Raw genomic sequence first — 18,247 nt, forward strand, 5'->3', positions numbered from 1 at the left:
CTTCATTAGGTACCCCTAACTCCAGGATTACAAGTGGAATTACGCTAGCCTCTTTGCTTGCACTGTATTTCCTGTGTCACTTTCGATAGCATATAAATGATAATATATTAGAGCATGTTAGAGAGACTTTTCACCACACTTCAGAATGTTTACATCAGACACTTGACAAAGACCTTCATACCAGGTAGATTTTTCTGTTCTATATTATGAAAAGTTCAAATGTTCCAAATCTATGTCTATACATAGTATAAGTTCAAGAGAATAAAGTGTCCAGGTGTGGTGGCCCATGCCTTTAATCCCAGCACTCGGGAGGCAGAGGCAGGTAGATCTCTGTGAGTTCGAGGCCAGCCTGGTCTACATATCGAGTGCCAGGCCAGCTGGGGCTACAGGGAGACCCTGTCTCAAAAATGCTCCCCGCCAAAAAAAAAAAAAAAAAAAAAAAAAGAGAGAGAGCAAGAGAGAATCAGGTGAATGCTATATATCTGTGTTAATACTTTTAACAATGAAAAAACAGGACTGGGTTTATAGCTGGTGGTTTCATGTTGGTCTACCTGGCCAAGCCGCTGGCTTCTGTCAGTTACTGTAGTGGGGACAAAGAGGCAACAAAAAGTGTCTTTCCACAGCTAATGTACTGTGTTCTCTCCTGTGCTTAGAGCCTGGCCAATCCACTGACATTGCCTAGTACCTCTGTTGCCTGTCTCTACTACATGTCTGGGTATCTAGGTTAGCTAACCAAGTCGACTTGGTTGCCAAAACCCCTCAAACCCTCACCTATTTCACAAATTAGCAAAATGATTTGGCTACAGATGTCAACATTTCATCTTTTTTTATCAACATTTCCACATCTTTTTTTTTTGTCTTTTTGTCTTTTTTTTTTTTTTTTTTGGTCTTTTTGAGACAGGGTCTCCCTGTAGCCCCAGCTGTCCTGGAACTCACTATGTAGACCAGGCTGGCTTTGAACTCACACAGATCCGCCTGCCTCTGCCTCCTGAGTGCTGGGATTAAAGGCGTGCGCCACCACGCCCGGCCCCCTTTTTGTCTTTTTGAGACAGGGTCTCCCTGTAGCCCCAGCCGTCCTGGAACTTGCTATGTAGACCAGGCTGACCTCGAACTCCCAGAGATCCACCTACCTCTGCCTCCCAGGTGAGTGCTGAGATTAAAGGGGTGTACCACTGCGCCCAGTGGGCATGTCCACATCTTAGTTGCCTTATTGGGTGATTGTTAGAGTGAAGCTTTTGCGTCCCCTGCATAGAAAGTTGCCTTTCAAGTGTTGCGCGTTATACAGGTGAGTGTTTGGAGCATCATAAGGGACTGTTTCTACTCAGTGACACCATCATCAGCATCGCTAGTGCTGTTCAGTCCAATCAGCTGCCTGAGACTCGTTCTCCATCTCGTTCATTGTCCTTGTTCCTTTCTCTTCTCTGAGCAGAAAGTAATATGAGGCTTGATCCTCCACACCCGGACGTTCCTGAGAAATCTTCACTGCAAGATGATTTGACGAGTGAAGTCACAAGAGGTGGTTCATTGTGTTCCATTTGGGGACTGTGGCAGGATGCTGGCCCTACAGAGAGAGATCAGCAAAACCAGATCCCACCTCTGAGACCCGGTGATTTCATCAACAAGAGAACTCAGAGCACAGACAGGAATTGTGAATGTGAAGAGGCCGAGGAACGTGTTCCTGTGGGGCCTCACCGCATTTCCACACAGAACAGACCTCCGAACTCTGAATCATTAGCAGGAACTTTAAACCCTCACCTAGAAGCAGATGGTCGGAATCAAAGCAGTGTCAGAAAACAGCTTCATGGCCATGTTACTCCTGGTCAACTCTTTATAAGTGGTTCTTCTAATGCTAACTCTGTGATTACTCATAGAGAAAAATCACACAAACACAGTCAGTGCAGAAAAGTTCTTAGTCATGAGCAACCACTTAGGCAGAATAAAATTCATTCTCAGGAGGATCCAGATGAAAATACTGATTCTGGAAAAGTCTTGAATTACAGGATGGCTTTCATTCAACACAACATAAGCCACACTATAGAGAAGCCCTTTGTCTGTCACAAATGTGGTAGGGCCTTCCTCCAGGTGTCAGAATTGACATCCCACCAGCAAACTCACTGTGGAGAGAAGCCTTATGAATACCAGGACTGTGGGACTTTGTTCAGCCATCCATCCCAGTTGAATGTGCATCTTCAAATTCATCTGGGGGAGGGACCTTATGTGTGTTCTGAATGTGGCAAGGCTTTCCTGCAGAAGTCGGTACTCAGGACACACCAGAGAATTCACACATGGGAGAAGCCTTACAAATGTACTGACTGTGGGAAAGCTTTTGCCTCTAAGCTTCAACTCCAGGAGCACAAGCGAATTCATACAGGAGAGAAGCTCTATGTGTGCACTGAATGTGGGAAGGCCTTCCATCGTAGGTCAACTTTCCATAATCATAAAATAACTCATACTCCGGAAAGATGTTTTGTCTGTCGAAAATGTGGAAAGGCTTTCCTGCAGAAGTCAGCACTGATAACCCATCGGCAAACTCACATTGGAGAGAAGCCTTATAAATGCCAAGATTGTGGTAAATTGTTCCGTGCTCCATCCGAACTGAAGGTCCATCTTCGAATTCACACGGGCGAGAGGCCTTATGAATGTCCAGACTGTGGGAAGTTGTTCCATAAAACATCTACGATGAATATGCATCTTCGAATTCACACCAGTGAGAGGTCTTATGAATGTGAAGACTGTGGGAAGTTGCTCCGTACTCCTACTGAACTGAAGATCCATCACCGAATTCACACAGGTGAGAAGCCTTATGAATGTCAAGACTGTGGAAAGTTGTTCCGTACTCTGTCCGAACTGAAGATCCATCGTCAAATTCACACAGGTGAGAAGCCTTATGAATGTCAAGACTGTGGGAAATTGTTCTGTACTCCGTCCAAACTCAGGATCCATCGTCAGGTTCACACAGATGAGAAGCCTTTTGAATGTCAAGACTGTGGAAAAGCCTTCACACAAAAGGTACACCTCAGTAAACACCTAAAGGTTCATACTGAAGAAAAACATCATGGAGAGAGACATGTATATATCCTGAGAGTGGGAGATCATTCTTGGAGGAGTCAGAGCTCAGTAAGCAGCAAAGAATTCACACCCGAGAGAAGCCTTACAAATGCAGTGACTGTGGGAAAGCCTTCGCCTCTAAGTTCTCCCTCCTAGAACATGAACGAATTCACACAGGTGAGAAACCTTTTGTGTGCACTGAATGTGGGAAGGCCTTCAGTACAAGGACAGGTTTCTGTGTGCTTATAATGAGTCACAGTGGGGCAAAGCCATTTGTCTGTGACGAATGTGGAAAGGCCTTCCTCCAGAAGTCAAACTTGACAGCCCATCAGCGAACTCACAGTGGAGAGAAGCCTTATGAGTGCCAAGACTGTGGGAAATTTTTCAGTACAACATCCAGCCTGAATGTGCATCATCGGATTCACACAGGTGAGAAGCCTTATGAATGTAGTGACTGTGGAAAAGCCTTCTCCACAAAGGCACACCTCTATATACATCTGAAAGTCCATACTGGAGGAAAGCATCATGTGTGCCGAGAGTGTGGGAGAGCCTTCAAGGACGAGTCACTGCTCCACACACACCAAAGAGTTCACACGGGGGAGAAGCTTTACAAATGTAATGACTGTGGGAAAGCCTTCTCCTCTAAGTCCGGACTCCAAGAGCATGAACAAATTCACACAGGAGAGAAACCCTACGTGTGCACTGAATGTGGGAAGGCCTTCCATAGAACATCAGGATTGTATCGTCATAGGATGACTCACCCTGGGGCACGCCCTTTTGTCTGTCACCATTGTGGGAAGGCCTTCAGTAGCAACACTCGTTTCTATGTGCATATGTTGAGTCACAGTGATGCAAGGCCTTTTGTTTGTGACCATTGTGGGAAGGCGTTTCTCAAGAAGTCAAACTTGACAGCCCATCAGCGGACTCACACTGGAGAGAAGCCTCATGAATGCCAAGAATGTGGAAAATTGTTTAGTACAACATCCCATCTGAAGGTGCATCATCGGATTCACACAGGTGAGAAACCTTACGAATGTAGGTACTGTGGAAAAGCATTTACCCAAAAGGCGCACCTCAATATACACCTGAAAGTTCATACTGAAGAAAAACACCATGTATGTCGTGAATGTGGAAATGCCTTCAAGGAGGAGTCACTGCTCCACACACACCAAAGAGTTCACACGAGAGAAGCCTTACAAGTATAGGGACTGTGGGAGAGCCGTCGCCTCTAAGTCCTAACTCCAAGGCATGAGCGAATTCTCTCAGTAGAGGAATCCTGTGTGTACACTGAATGTGGGAAGGCCTTCCATGACAGGTTGGGTTTCACAGAGAAAGAAGGTAATTCACAGTAGGGAAACTTGACTATGTGTGAAAACACTCCTCCAGTAGTCAGAGTTGACATCCCATCAGGGAACTCACTGGAGAAAAGCCTTATGAATGCCACGAGTGAGACATCACTGTCATACACCCTTACTTTAGGCATGTCATAGCATTCACACAAGGAGCCATCTTATGTCATCGGAACAAGGGAAGATGTTTGACAGCAGTTCTTACAAAGAAATCAGTTTCCAGGTCATCAGCAGATTCCCAAATAAAATATACTCCAGGAGTTCATTGAAAAAGAGAACATTTTACCAGGTGTGGTGATGCATGCCTTTGATCCCATCCTTTGATCCCAGCACTCAGGAGGCAGAGGCAGGTGGCTCTCTGTGAGTTCAAGGTCAGACTGCTCTACATAGCAAGTTCAGGTCAGCTGGGGCTACAGGGAGACACTGTCTCAAAAAGACCAAAGGAAAAAAAAAAAGAAAAAGAACATTTTATAAGACAACTAATTGCACATAACAGAGTTCATGATGGAGAATATATATATAGTTCTCTGTTCCTTTAACACATATTATTAGGCATTAGAAATTACTTGCACAATAACTTGGAATAAGCACACATGTACATATTTGTAATAGCATTTGAAAGAAAATGTGATTTAATTTCAAAATGAAACCCTAATTTGAGGAGAAAAAAATGTTGTGAAAAAATATATAATACAAAGTGTTGCTGGTGTATTTCTAAGGAACTTTTTTTTTTTGAATTGTGTCCATGGGGCTGGAGAGATGGCTCAGCAGTTAAGAGCACTGACTGCTCTTGCAGAGGACCCGGGTTCGATTCCCAGCACCCACATGGTAGCTACGAACCATCCTTAACTCCAGTTCCAGGGGACTCCAAAGCCCTCTTCTGACCTCCGCAGTATTGCACAACATGGGTGAACTCACATACATGCAGGCAATACACTCATACACATAAAATAAAAATAATAACTAAAATATAAAAAAAAGTTGTGTCCATAGTTTTCCTGTTTATTGTGGAATACCAATGTTTCTCAAATGCCAGTAAAGTATAAGATAGTATTATGTATGGATATGTTTGTGTAATGTATGTATACTTACTGTTTACACATTTAGATTTATTTGTATGGTATGTATGTATGTATATATATATATATATACACAGATGGTCTCATCAGCATTTACATATATATACACACGTGTATGCATATATATATGTATTTACGTGGTACAGTAGGGTATACAACAGAGTTTGCTGTGTAATATGAGTATGTAGATGTAGTTATTTCTTTAAGTGATGTAGTTTGTTTATCAGATTATTTTCCTAATTGAAATCTCTATGATCCTGTTCCAGCAATACTTGAAAATGTCATTATGGGAATGTCTGTCCTTTGGGTCTATGCATAAATGTGATTCTGTAACGACTGCTGGTCTTCATGTTGTGCTTTTTCTTTGTCATTTAGCTCAGATCTACGTTCCTTCTCCTCTCCACCTGTGTCTCTGTGGTGAGCTTCGCCACATCCACTCTGAGGCAGTCATTGAGTCTGGGCTTGCTCATGTTGTGCAGGCTTCTGGTCACACACACCAGCAGTAACAAAATTGGGGCCAGTTAGTTGTTTAATTTGGTTTTGGGTTTTAATTCCTTGTTTGTTTTTTAACACAGCCAGGTCCGTTTGTGCATGTGCTGTCCAGTGATGCTGCCGTACTCTACTAGTGGAATTAACTGCTTATGGCAGACACCATCTCTTAGTTTGTTTCTCCACTGTTGTGACAAAACACTCTGACCACTACCAACTTGGGGAGGAAAGGGTTTATTTAGCTTACATCTCCCAGGTCACAGTTCATCTGGGAGCCCAAGGTAGGAACTCAGGGCAGGAACCTGGAGGCAGGAGCTGGAGCACAGGTCATAGAGGAATGCTGCTTACTATTGGCTTGTCCCCCTGGCCCCTGCTCAGCCTGCATTTTTTATACAACACAGGCCCACCTGCCCATGGGTGGCACCACCCACAGTGGGCTGGGCCCTCCCACATCACTCATCAAGAAGATGGCCCTCAGACATGGCCACAGGCCAGTCCAATAGAGACAATTCCCCAATTGAGGCTCCCTCAACCCAGGTGTGTCAAGTTGACACTAAAGCATCCAGCACACACCATATGGACCTTATACCACAAATAAAGCACTGCCTGGCCGCTGGGAGACGTGCAGCCCTTGATGTGCCTTCAGTAGGATTCACATGCCGTAATTTATTCATCCATTCTCACTGTTTTGATCCATTCTTTGTCCATTTTTGCTTGTTCTTTTTGTTGTTGAGACAGGGTCTCACTATAGCCCTGGCTGGTCTCAAACTGACAGAGATCTACCTGCCTCTGCCTCCCAAGTGCTGGGCTTAAAGGCTTGGGTCCCCACGCCTGGCTTGCTCTAAGTCATGCCTACTTTCAGGACTCAGAACAACACAGGCTTTCAGATGAGCCAAGAGCCAGGTTTCGATGTCTGATCCCTGATTCCACTCTCTGCATCCACTGAGCGAGGGATTTTACATTCCCACCCTGTTTTCTACCTATAAGTAGGTTGGTAGTCCTTCCCTGATGGGGGAGGATTGGGTAAGTGGAACCAACGGTCTCTATCCCAGGGGCTACACAGCAGTCAACAGCTGACACAGACCAGAGGATGAATCCACATGCAGGGCCTGTGCTGAGCTCAAGATGCCCATCTGAGCTGTTTGCCTCACTGGTCTCCTTGACCGGGGACTAATGCCACTGATAAGCCCTAACTCTAGGCCATAGTGGAAAAACCAGTTTCCCAGAGGCTCCTGTAGCTCAAGGCCTGGCCTCATTCATTTGTTGATTGGAAATCTATCTCTCTGCCTCTCTCTCTTTCTCTCTTACTAAGAATGGTCTCTGAGCCGGGCATGGTGGTACCCACCTGTAGTCGCAGCACTCGGGAGGCAGAGGCAGGCGGATCTCTGTGAGTTCGAGGCCAGCCTGGTCTACATAGGACAGCTGGGGTACGAGGAGAACCTGTCTCAAAAAAGACAAAAAAAAAAAGAAGAATGGTCTCTGGTATGAGCAACATAGTATTCCCCTGTGGCTAGGTTGGTGCCCCATGCAGTTTCAAGGAAAACAGAACTCTGGGGACAGGAATCATTAAATCTTGAGACCATAGTGGAAAGACAGGCCACTTCCTAACTGTACAGGGTGTATCTCCCTCTATGACTCTTGCTGTCCCTGTCCATAACCATCACCTGGGTGTCCATGTGGGCCTTAGGTCTAACAGTTCTTCCATCCTCATGTGGCCTTCATAATCCCTCGGCTGTAGATGCTTCCTCTTCTAGCAGGCTGTCCCTTCCTGGTGACCCCACTGCTGTCCTCTCACCCTCTTTAGGACCTATTATGCATAATTGTTTCACTTCCCTTTGTTCTACCTCTCTCAAAGCCCCTCTGTCTAATGTCCTCAAACCCCTCTCAGTCACTGATTCATTTCCTTTATCCTGTCAGTGGTAAACCTTGGGACTACCCATTCAGTCCTTGATGCCTGTTGAATCACAGATGAAGGAATCTGGAGGGTAAGAGCATATTGATGGAGCCAAGGCAGAAACCTGGTTTCTAGTCCTGTGACCTTTGTGAAATGGTCTGTCTTTGAGATCTGAGAAATGAGTAGCCTTGAAGGCCTCAAAGTCAGGCTAAGGATTGTTTCCCTAGGGAAGGGCTACTATTGCAAACAGTTTGTGTTAGCTCATTTCTTCTTCATAGCCAAATTGTAAGAAACATTCTGTCCCCATAAACATCATTTTAGAGGTGAGGAAGCAAAGGACAGAGCATGTGATAGAGCAACCAGCGTTTTTAAGAGCACTGACTGTTCTTGCAGAGGACCCATGTTGGTTTCACAGGAACCATGTCCAGCAGCTCACATCCTTTTGTTACTCCAGCTCCAGAGGACTGGACACCATCCATCTTCTGGCCTCCACATGCAACTACACTCATATCCATATACCCCCCCACATTCACATATAAATACATAAAATTAAAAATATAAAAGATATGAAAGTTGGGGCTGAAGAGTTAGCTCAGCACTTAAGAGCACTGGCTGCTCTTCCAGAGGACCCAGGTTTGAGTCCCAGTGCCCACATGACAGGTAACAACCATTGGTAACTCCAGTTCCAGGAGATCCGATGTCCTCTCCTGAGCTCCGTGAGCACTGCATGACATGTGTGCACTTTCATACATGCAGGCAATACATGCATACACATAACATAAAAATAAATATTTTTTAAAAAGCTACTTAAAAAAATAAAATGTTAAAAAGAAAATTAACTCGATATCACCATCACTTAGAGTGAGAGTGTTTCTTTTGAAAATCAAGAGTCACTCCCCCGCATTTCGATGGTTGTATTTCAAATACTGTTTCATTAAGCCGGACAGAGCCGGTGAGGCTAGTGCTTTTCCCACCACTGGCTACCCTCTCGGTCCGATTAGGAGTCTGTTCCTTTGAGTTTAGTTCAGATACTGAAAATCCCCATGTAAGGCTGTGTGGGGCGGTGCATGCCTTTAGTCCCAGCACTTGGGGGGCAGAGGCAGGTGGATCTCTGTGAGTTCAAGGCCAGCCTGGGCTACAGGAAAGCCCTGTCGCAAGACCAAAAAACAAACAAACAACAACAAAAATACCCTAAAAGAAGATCTCCATCATAAATATACTAAGATGAAGGGCTAGAGAGATGGCGCAGTGGTTAAGAGTATTGCTTGCTCTTGCAAAAGACCCAGGTTTGACTCCCAGCACTCACATAGCAGCTAACAGCCATCCTAACTCCAGTGCCAGGGAATCTGACACCCTCTTCTGATCTCCAAGGGCACTGCACAACACAGGTGCACTTCCATACATGCAGGCAATACACTCATATTCATAAACAAAATACAAAGTATATTTAAGATAAGCCCAAAATATGGCTTAGTAGATAAAGACTCTTGTTTCATGACCTGAGTTCAATCCCCGGGACCTACACGGAGAAAACCTACTCCTGCAAGTTGTCCTCATATCTGTACCATGGCATGCACAAGCTACACAAATACACACACATGATATATATATATATATATATGTCTTATATAATATGTAATATATAATATGCACGTCTTTTTTTTTTTTTTTTTTTTTTTTTTTAGACAGGGTCTCCCTGTAGCCCCAGCTGTCCTGGAACTCACTATGTGGACCAGGCTGGCCTTGAACTCACAGAGATCCGCCTGCCACCATGCCCGGCCAGTATATGTCTTTTTGAGACTGGTTCTCCCTGACCCCACCTGGCCTGAAACTCACCCTGTAGACCAGGCTATAGAGATTTGCCTGCCTCTGCCTCCCAAGTGCAGGGATTAAAGGTGTGCACCACCACACCCGGCAAGGTACATTTTTAAAAAAGAGCATCTTCTTGGGGCTGGAGAGCTGGCTCAGCAGTTAAGAGCACTGCCTGCTCTTGCAGAGGACCCAGGTTCGATTCCCAGCACCCATATGGCGGCTACAAACCATCGTTAACTCCAGTTCCAGGGGAATCTGAAGCCGTCTTCTGACCCCGGCATTGCACTACACGGGTGCACTCATATACATGCAGCCAATACACTCGTACACATAAAATAAAAATAATAATTAAAGCCGGGAGTGGTGGCCCACACCTTTAATCCCAGCACTCGGGAGTCAGAGGCAGAGGGAGACCCTGTCTCAAAAAGACCCCCCCAAATAATAATAAATAAATAAATAAATAAATAAATAAATAAATAAATAAAAAGAGCATCTGTTACACCATGTGGACCAGCCTCCAGATTTTCACTATGTGACACTGGTGATTCTCTGGCTGTACTGAATGGAAGTTTTTTCACAGTGGCCTGTAACACAGACTACTTCCGGTTTCTGAGGGAACCGGAAGCACTTGGAACGCCATGCTGACTACTGGCAGGGCCGCTGCAGCTTCCGGAGTGCCAGTTTAAGCGGCTTGGAGAACTCCAAACGGAAATCCAAGTGAAACGGGAAGTGATCCAGAGTGGCTCAAGTGTTATTTCACGGTCGTGCCCATAGGTTGGTTTGGAACATTTGCATCCAGGATTGTGGGAATCCGTGAGCGGAAGTCCTGAAGGGCCCGCGGCGTGCGACGTGCTCTGAGATGCTGAGGAGGGTGTGAGGTGAGTGGCAGGAAGCGAGAGGATGCCGTGCGTGGGAATTCTGCTGCGTTAGAAACCCGGGCTGCAGGGAGGACTGCAAGGGAGATGGGATGTGGGCTGCTGCGTGGTCCCCTGTGGACGTGGTCCTCCGAGCACGGAGGACAGCACTGGGGACCCTGGGAGGACTCCCCGTGGGTGCTGCGGGAGTCCGTGCTGGGTGGAGCTGGAGCTGCAGGTGGGGGACTTGGAGGGTGGGTGGGGATGGAGGAGTGAGGACAGCAGGTTGCGGGGAGGGGGTGTTTGCGGGGACTGACGGCTTTCTGCACCCAGGTGTCGGTGTGGCCGTGGCTGAGAGGTCTGGGTGGGGGTCCCACCCTGGTCCGCTTGAAGAGAACACTCCATAAAGTAAATGAAAATGAAAAGAGTAGTGATGAGTTTACTCACAGTTTGGCTAAAACGGGGAACATAGGCATTCTCAGTTTTTCCCATTTCCGAGTTAAAACTGATACAGAGGATGAAGCAAAAGCCAGGACACGGGTAAACTTAGGCGTGGGCTCCGACCATTCCCAGCGTGGTATTTCCTGCACAGAGGTAGCGCTAAAAAACACCGTTTTGTTTTCCTGAGAGGTGGTTTCAAGTTGGCTTTGATCTTGGGCAATCTGCTTTGACTGTTGAGTATTAGAATTCTAGGAGTGTGCTCATGAAAATAAGTATTTAGGGCTGGAGAGATGGCTCAGCTCAGCTAAGAGCACTGACTGTTCTTGCAAAAGACCCAGGTTTGAATCCCAGCACCCACATGGCAGCTAATAATCATCTAACTCCAGTTCCAGGGGATCCAACGCCCTCTTCTGACTTCCTTGGGCATTGCATGAGTCAGGTGAACTTACATGCAGGGAATACACTCATGCACGTAAAAAAAATGAAATTTAAATTAGCAGCTTACTTTTATTTGTATTTACCACCTGCCAGGCAGGTGCTCGGGGCTTGGTAAACCTTCCCTGACAGGAGATTCTGGATTCCTATAATAGATACCTGTGTCCTCATTTTGGAAGCAACTAAATTAGCATCTTGCTGTTCTTCCACTTAGCAGGTACAAAGGCTGTAATCACTCCCTCCTGACTTTAGTCCAAACTCAGTTTTTTTTCATTGCTGTTATTGTTCCTTATTTTTATTTAATTTATTTATTTTGATTTTTTTTGATACTCTGTCCCCCTGTGGCCCCAGCTGGCCTGGAACTTGCTATATAGATCAGTCTAGCCTCAAACTCACATCTACCTGCCTCTCCCTCCCCAGTGCTGGGATTAAAGGCATGCACCACCATACCGAGCCGTTCCTTGATTTATAAAAGCAGGGCTTTTGTGACCTTTGTGTTCTCCACGGTCTCTACATATGACCTTCAACTTGGGACATTGGAAGTTTATCATCAAAGCCGGGTGACGTGATGCACACCTTTAATCCCAGCACTTGGGAGGCAGAGGCAGGTGGATCTCTGTGAGTTCAAGGCCAGCCTGGTCTACATAGAGAGTTCCAGTCCAGCTGGGGCTGCAGGGAGACCCATTTTAGATGAGTGACCATGTGGTTTATTGTCTTGGAGTTTCTTCAGAGCTCGTGGGACCACCAAATCATTTAAGCTTCAGAGTTTCCCATCATGCCGCAGCCAGCCTCTCCACAGCATCCGTGACTCTCAAGGAATTTGGATTTACCAGCAAAAAAGTCCAAGAATAGAAGGTGGGATAGGACATAGCTGTAGATAAGAGTTTATGCTGGAAGATTCCCCTACTGGGTGCAGAGGAGCAGGAGGGGTCACATGAGGTTAGCAGGGGTGTCCCCATGCGTGGTCCTTCACATCTTAAGGGTGTATGGAAGCATGCAGTGAAAACCAAACTGGGCCACTCAATGGATAGGAAGAGCAATTTATTTAGAAACTGCCTCTCAGGAGCAGAGAACAGCAGCTAGCAGGAGACTCAGAATAGGTTTTATAGGCAGTTAGGGACTTGGATACGTTTGTTAGGGGATGGGGAAGCTGTGACCTCCTGATAAATAGAGGGTTTTGAGTCTTGGAGACCTAACATAGGGCAAACACAGGAAGGGGCAAAGCCAGGAGCCCTGTTCTGGAGATGTCCTTGATTCTCCTGTTGAGAGCGCACTTGCTGGCTTGTATATATTCCAGGCACCTCAGCTGGTCTGAGCGTCTACTAGCTCAGCGTCTCAGTGTGTCTCTTAGCAGTATTTACAGCTTATATTCACTTGGGAGGAAAGTGCCTAGTGTATCTGTTCAGTTTTAGGGACTTCTTGAAGCCTTTTAGCTGCTTACTGGCACGCTCCTCTGGCCTGTGCTCAACCCGCTCTCTTATACAACCCAAGACCACCTGCCCAGGGTGGCACTGCCCACATTGAGTTGGGCCCTCCCACATCACTCAACAATTATGAAAATGCCTCACAGATATGCCTACAGGCCACTCTGAAAAAACTAATTTACCAGCTGAGGTTCCCTCTTCCAAGGTGTGTCAAGTGGACAGTTGAAGCTATCTAGCGCACTGGGTTGTTACCAAATACCCTATATGATGTTTTCCCCGGAAATACCAATGATAAGCAGTTCAAATGAGCCGTTGTTACAGAGGATGATGTCATTTGAGGACATGACTGTGGAGTTCACCCAGGAGGAGTGGCAGCACCTGGACCCCGCCCAGAGACGCCTGTACCAGGACGTGATGCTGGAGATCTACAGCCACCTCGTGTCAGTGGGTGAGCGCAGATACTGCTTTGTACCCAGTGGAAAATGTCAGGTTTTGGGTTTGGGTTTTTCTCCAAGACAGTACAAAGTTCACAAGAGACGAGAGACAAGAGGCAAGAGATGGTCCAAAAAGACAAGAAACCACACAAATCCAGTACCCTTCCATTAACAGGGTATCCCATTCCCAGCCCGGAGGTCATCTTTAGGATGGAGGAAGGAAAGGAGGCACGGACAGAGGAGGCTGAATTCTCAGGCCAGAGGTGGTGTCAAGGTGAGGGACTGCTGCCCAGGTGGGGGTAGAGTTCTCTTGGGGACGCGATCAGTCTGTCTCCCGTATTCGTTTCCTGGTGTTGGTCACCTGGGCTTTTTCCTGCCCTGGGTTTTTACAGCTTATGTTGCAATCCAACATGTTATCAAAGCCAGTTAGGGACCTTTGTAAAACTGCAGCAAGTGATCATGTGGCAAAGAGCTGGTCTCATCTTGGAGATAATTATACCTAAGTGGACTAACTCAACCACGAAGCAACATGTAGTTGGGGAAAAAACGGGTGTGCTATTTTGCTTCTTTTTTTTTTTTCCCCTGTCATTTTGAGACAGGGCCTCCCTGTAGCCCCAGCTGGCCTCAAACTCACAGAGATCCACCTGCCTCTGCCTCCCAAGTGCTGCGACTAAAGGCGTGCGCCACCATGCCTGGCTATTTTGCTTCTTTTTGATCAATTTTGATGCAGGCTTGTAGTTATTTTTATTTATATAAGTTCCAGAAACTCTGAATCACCGATCTGTGATTCTCCTAGATCTTGTTCATGGTGTCTGTTCCTTCACGTCTCTTCCCAGAAACATGTGGGCTTGACTCCCCATCACAGAAACTTTCTGAGAAAGCTTTGGTTCAAAGTGATTATTCAGCAAGTGAAGTCACCAGAGATGGTTCATGGTGTTCCCTTCTGCAAGAACTGTGGAAGAATACTGACCCTACAAAGAGAGATCAGCCAAACCGGACCCCACCCTCGAGTCCAGGTGCTGTCCTCGACAAGAAAACACTGTGCACAGACAGTGGCCGTGCATGTCAGAAGCCTGGGGAAACCATTGTTTTGGCACCCCACCTCATCTCCACACAAGGGGGACTTCTAAGATGTTACTCGCTTCCAACAAGTTTGAATCTGAACCTAGAAGCAAATGCTCAGAAGGAAAGCAGTGTCACAAAGCAGCTTCTTTACATTGTGGTGTCTGGTCAGCTCGTCACACAGGGTTCTTGTAAGGCCAACTTTATGATTACTCATGGAGGAGAGGAAGCCTGCACAAGGCCTGGGCGTGGAGACGGTCTCAGCCATAAGTACCCACTGACACAGCACGACGGTTATTCTCAGGAGAAAGCAGATCAGGGTACTAAGTGTGGGAAGGTACTCTATGCCGTGTCCTCTTCGCACAAACCCAGGATCACTCCAACTGCGGAGAGCCCGTTTGTCTCATACAAGGATGGGAAGGCCTTCCTCCACATGTCGGAGTCACTGCGTTACCCATTTCCCCTGAAGGAGGGAGAGCTAATTCAGGCTGGGGAGAACCCTTACAAATGCAGCGGCTGTGGGAAAATCTTTCGTACTGAGGCCGCGCTCCAAGAGCATGAGCAAATTCACACAGAAGAGAAGCCCTATGTGTGCAGTCAGTGTGGGAAAGCTTTCGGCAGCAGGTCAGTTTTCTGTGAACATGAGCTGCTTCACAGGAAGGAGATGCCTTTTGTCTGTGATAAATGTGGGAAGGCCTTCTTGGAGAAGTCAGAGTTGACATCCCATCAACAAAGCCACACTGGAGAAAAGCCTTACAAATGTTGTGAGTGTGAAAAGTCTTTCAAGTTTCCATCCCAACTGAAGGTGCACTGTCAAATCCACACAGGCGAGAAGCCTTATGAATGCCAGGAGTGTGGGAAATCATTCAGTAAAACAGCCAAACTCAAGGTGCACCATCGAATTCACACAGGAGAGAAACCTTACGTGTGCTCTGAGTGCGGGAAGGCCTTCAATCAGAAATCAATACTGGACAGGCATGGGAAACTTCATCCTGGGGAGAAGCCTCACAGATGCAGTGACTGTGGGAAGTCATTTAATTACCCGTCCCAGCTGAAGGTGCATTACCACAGCCACACCGGGGAGAAGCCTTACAAATGCCGAGAGTGTGGAAAGTCGTTTAATTTTCCATGTGAACTGAAGGTGCATTATCTAAATCACACGGGGGAGAAGCCTTACAAATGCCGAGAGTGTGGAAAGTCGTTTAATTTTCCATGTGAACTGAAGGTGCATTATCTAAATCACACGGGGGAGAAGCCTTACAAATGCCGAGAGTGTGGAAAGTCGTTTAATTTTCCATGTGAACTGAAGGTGCATTATCTAAATCACACGGGGGAGAAGCCTTACAAATGCCGAGACTGTTGGAAATTGTTCAGTAAAATGTCCCAACTGAAGGCACATTATCGAGTTCACACTGGGGAGAGGCCTTTCAAATGTAGCCACTGTGGAAAAGCCTTTTCTACTAAGGAGCAAGTCCAAGTGCATGAGCGCATTCACACCGGCGAGAAACCCTTTGTGTGTACTGAATGTGGGAGGACTTTTAATGGTAGGTCATCTTTTCGTAAACATCAGTTAATTCACACCAGAGACAGAACTTTTGTCTCTCAGAAACGTGGGACAGGCTTCCGAGAGTCAGCAGTGACACCCTATCAAACCCACATTAGTGAGAAGCCTTACAAATGCCCTGACTGCGGGAAGTTGTTTAATTACCCATCCCAAATGAAGTTACATTATCAAACCCACACGGGAGAGAAGCCTTGCAAATGTCCTGACTGTGGGAGATCCTTTAGTAAAACATCTCAGCTAAAGGCACATTCTCGAATTCACACAGGGGAGAGGCCTTTTGTGTGTTCGGTGTGCAGGAAGGCCTTCAGTCAGATGTCAACACTGGGCAGGCATGAAAAAATTCACCTGGTGGAGAAGCCTCACAAATGCAATTTCTGTGGGAAATCATTTAATTATCCATCTGAAATAAAGGTGCATCTTCTGATTCACACAGGGGAGAGACCTTACAAATGCAGCTACTGTTGGAAAGCCTTTTGTACTAAGGTCCAACTCCAAGAGCATGAACGAATTCACACAGGAGAGAGGCCCTATGTGTGCACTCACTGTGGGAAAGCCTTCAGAGGCAGGTCAGTTTTCTCTAAACATAAGTGGATTCACAGGAAGGAGACACCTTTTGTCTGTGACAAGTGTGGGAAGGCCTTCTCACAGAAGTCAGAGTTGACATCTCATGAACAGACTCACATTGGACAGAAACCTTATGAATTCCAGAACTCAAATGCTGTTTAGATACACCAACTGAACATATTTCATCGAATTCACGTGGTGAAGAAGCCTTCCAAATGCTTCAACTGTGGGAAAGTCTTGGCTTCTCTTTTTTTTTTTTTTTTTTTTTTTTTTTTGGTCTTTTTGAGACAGGGTCTCCCTGCAGCCACAGCTGGCCTGGATTCACTATGGAAACCAGGCTGGCCTCAAGCTCACATAGATCTGCCTGCCTCTGCTGCCCAAGTGCTGGTACTAAAGGTGTGCACCATGCGTGGCTCATTGGCTTCTAATTTTAACTCTGCAAGAGCATGAACAAATTCACACAGGAGAGAAGCCCTATATGCATGCTGAATGTGAGGACATCTTCAGTGGCAGGTTAACTTTGTAGGTACCAGACAGCTCCTAGAGTAAAGCTTTTGTCTGTTAACAAATGTGGGTCAGAGTTGACATCTCATGAAGGAACTCAAATTGGAGAAAAACCTTTGGAAGGTCACAATTGAGAAATCATTCCTATGTCCCACATTCACTCATTGGGAGACTTTATGTGTGTTATGGATGTCTAAAGGTCTTCCTCATCAGGTCAGAATTCAACTCATATCAAGTAACTCATTCCACAGACAGTTCTTACAGGTTTAGTTATTATATAATAGATTTTACTGAGAAATGAGTTCCTAGGTCATCAGAATATTTACAAATGAAATGTATTCTTTTAATTACTTGAAACTCATTTTATAAGAAATCTAATTGTACACCCAACCATTACTGAAAAAATTATGCATTACTTGTTTAGATACAGAAAACATTATGCACAAGGACATTACCCACAAAATAACTTGTGATGATAAACACACATATCTGTATCTGGAGTTACCTTGTTAAGAATTACAACTGTCACTGGGCATGGTGGCACAGGCCTTTAAACCCCAGCATCAGTAGGCAGAAGCAGGCAGATCTCTGTGATGGAGGTCAGTCTGGTCTAGGGAGTTACAGCCCAGCGGTGTGTACAGGGAGACCCTGTCTCAAACAAAAATTAGGAATTTCAGTCCAGGCTGACCCTGACTGATCAGAAAAACCTTTCTGTAGAAAGTGATATAAAATATATTTTTACCAGACTCTAAGAAAGTTTATGAGAAACTGTGTCCGTGATATTCTTGCTATTGTGGGATAGCAGTAATCCAAAAGTGCCAATCATATGAATGACACGTCAGTATTGTGTATGGACGTCTATGTGTGTTCATCATGTGTATGCATATTTATTTGTAGGTATGTGTATGTTTATATGTGCTTTATTTGTAGGTATGTGTATGTTTATATGTGCATGTGTTTGGTCAGCACACACATATGCATGTTTATACACATGTATCAGTGTGTGTATGGAGGTGTGTGTGTGTGTGTGTGTGTGTGTGTGTGTCTCATAGTTTATTGAGGCTTCCTGTAGAAGTCACTGCATAAAACGAATAAGTAATAAGCTAGTTTATATTTATCAATTTTTCTGTTACTCTTTCTTGATATACCATCAATAATTATTAACTTCTATGAATGACCTTTTTTGAATAAATGCATAAATGAGATTCTGACGTTCACTCCTCTTCGTGCTATAGATTTCGTCTCCCTTCATGCTGAGCTCAGCTCAACTCTCCTTTACTCTCCACCTGTAGCG

At 45.6% G+C, this 18,247-nt stretch overlaps 2 protein-coding genes across 4 annotated transcripts; both read left to right on the top strand.

Annotated features, from left to right (window-relative positions):
• The first annotated feature begins 2,001 nt into the window (after nucleotides 1-2,001).
• Nucleotides 2,002-10,392, top strand: LOC103750316 (zinc finger protein 260-like). Its single transcript, XM_029556263.1, has 3 exons — nucleotides 2,002-3,009; nucleotides 3,108-4,065; nucleotides 10,286-10,392. Exons 1-3 carry the CDS (start codon nucleotides 2,002-2,004, stop codon nucleotides 10,390-10,392), a joined length of 2,073 nt encoding a protein of 690 aa, XP_029412123.1.
• Nucleotides 10,393-10,414: 22 nt separating this feature from the next.
• Nucleotides 10,415-17,343, top strand: LOC103750317 (zinc finger protein 665-like). Of its 3 annotated transcripts, XM_029556255.1 has the most exons (5): nucleotides 10,439-10,549; nucleotides 12,123-12,256; nucleotides 13,147-13,273; nucleotides 13,435-13,533; nucleotides 14,096-17,343. In XM_029556255.1, exons 3-5 carry the CDS (start codon nucleotides 13,150-13,152, stop codon nucleotides 16,609-16,611), a joined length of 2,739 nt encoding a protein of 912 aa, XP_029412115.1. In that variant the 5' UTR covers nucleotides 10,439-10,549; nucleotides 12,123-12,256; nucleotides 13,147-13,149; the 3' UTR covers nucleotides 16,612-17,343. The 3 variants fall into 3 exon arrangements, with proteins under 3 accessions (XP_008851574.1, XP_029412115.1, XP_017658749.1); XM_008853352.3 differs by lacking the exon at nucleotides 12,123-12,256 and having other exon boundaries at nucleotides 10,415-10,549; XM_017803260.2 differs by lacking the exon at nucleotides 12,123-12,256 and having other exon boundaries at nucleotides 10,467-10,549; nucleotides 13,031-13,273.
• The last annotated feature ends 904 nt before the right edge of the window (nucleotides 17,344-18,247 follow it).

The sequence above is a fragment of the Nannospalax galili genome, unplaced genomic scaffold, assembly GCF_000622305.1.
Source record: "Nannospalax galili isolate Female #2095 unplaced genomic scaffold, S.galili_v1.0 scaffold1827, whole genome shotgun sequence".
Classification (NCBI taxonomy): domain Eukaryota; kingdom Metazoa; phylum Chordata; class Mammalia; order Rodentia; family Spalacidae; genus Nannospalax; species Nannospalax galili.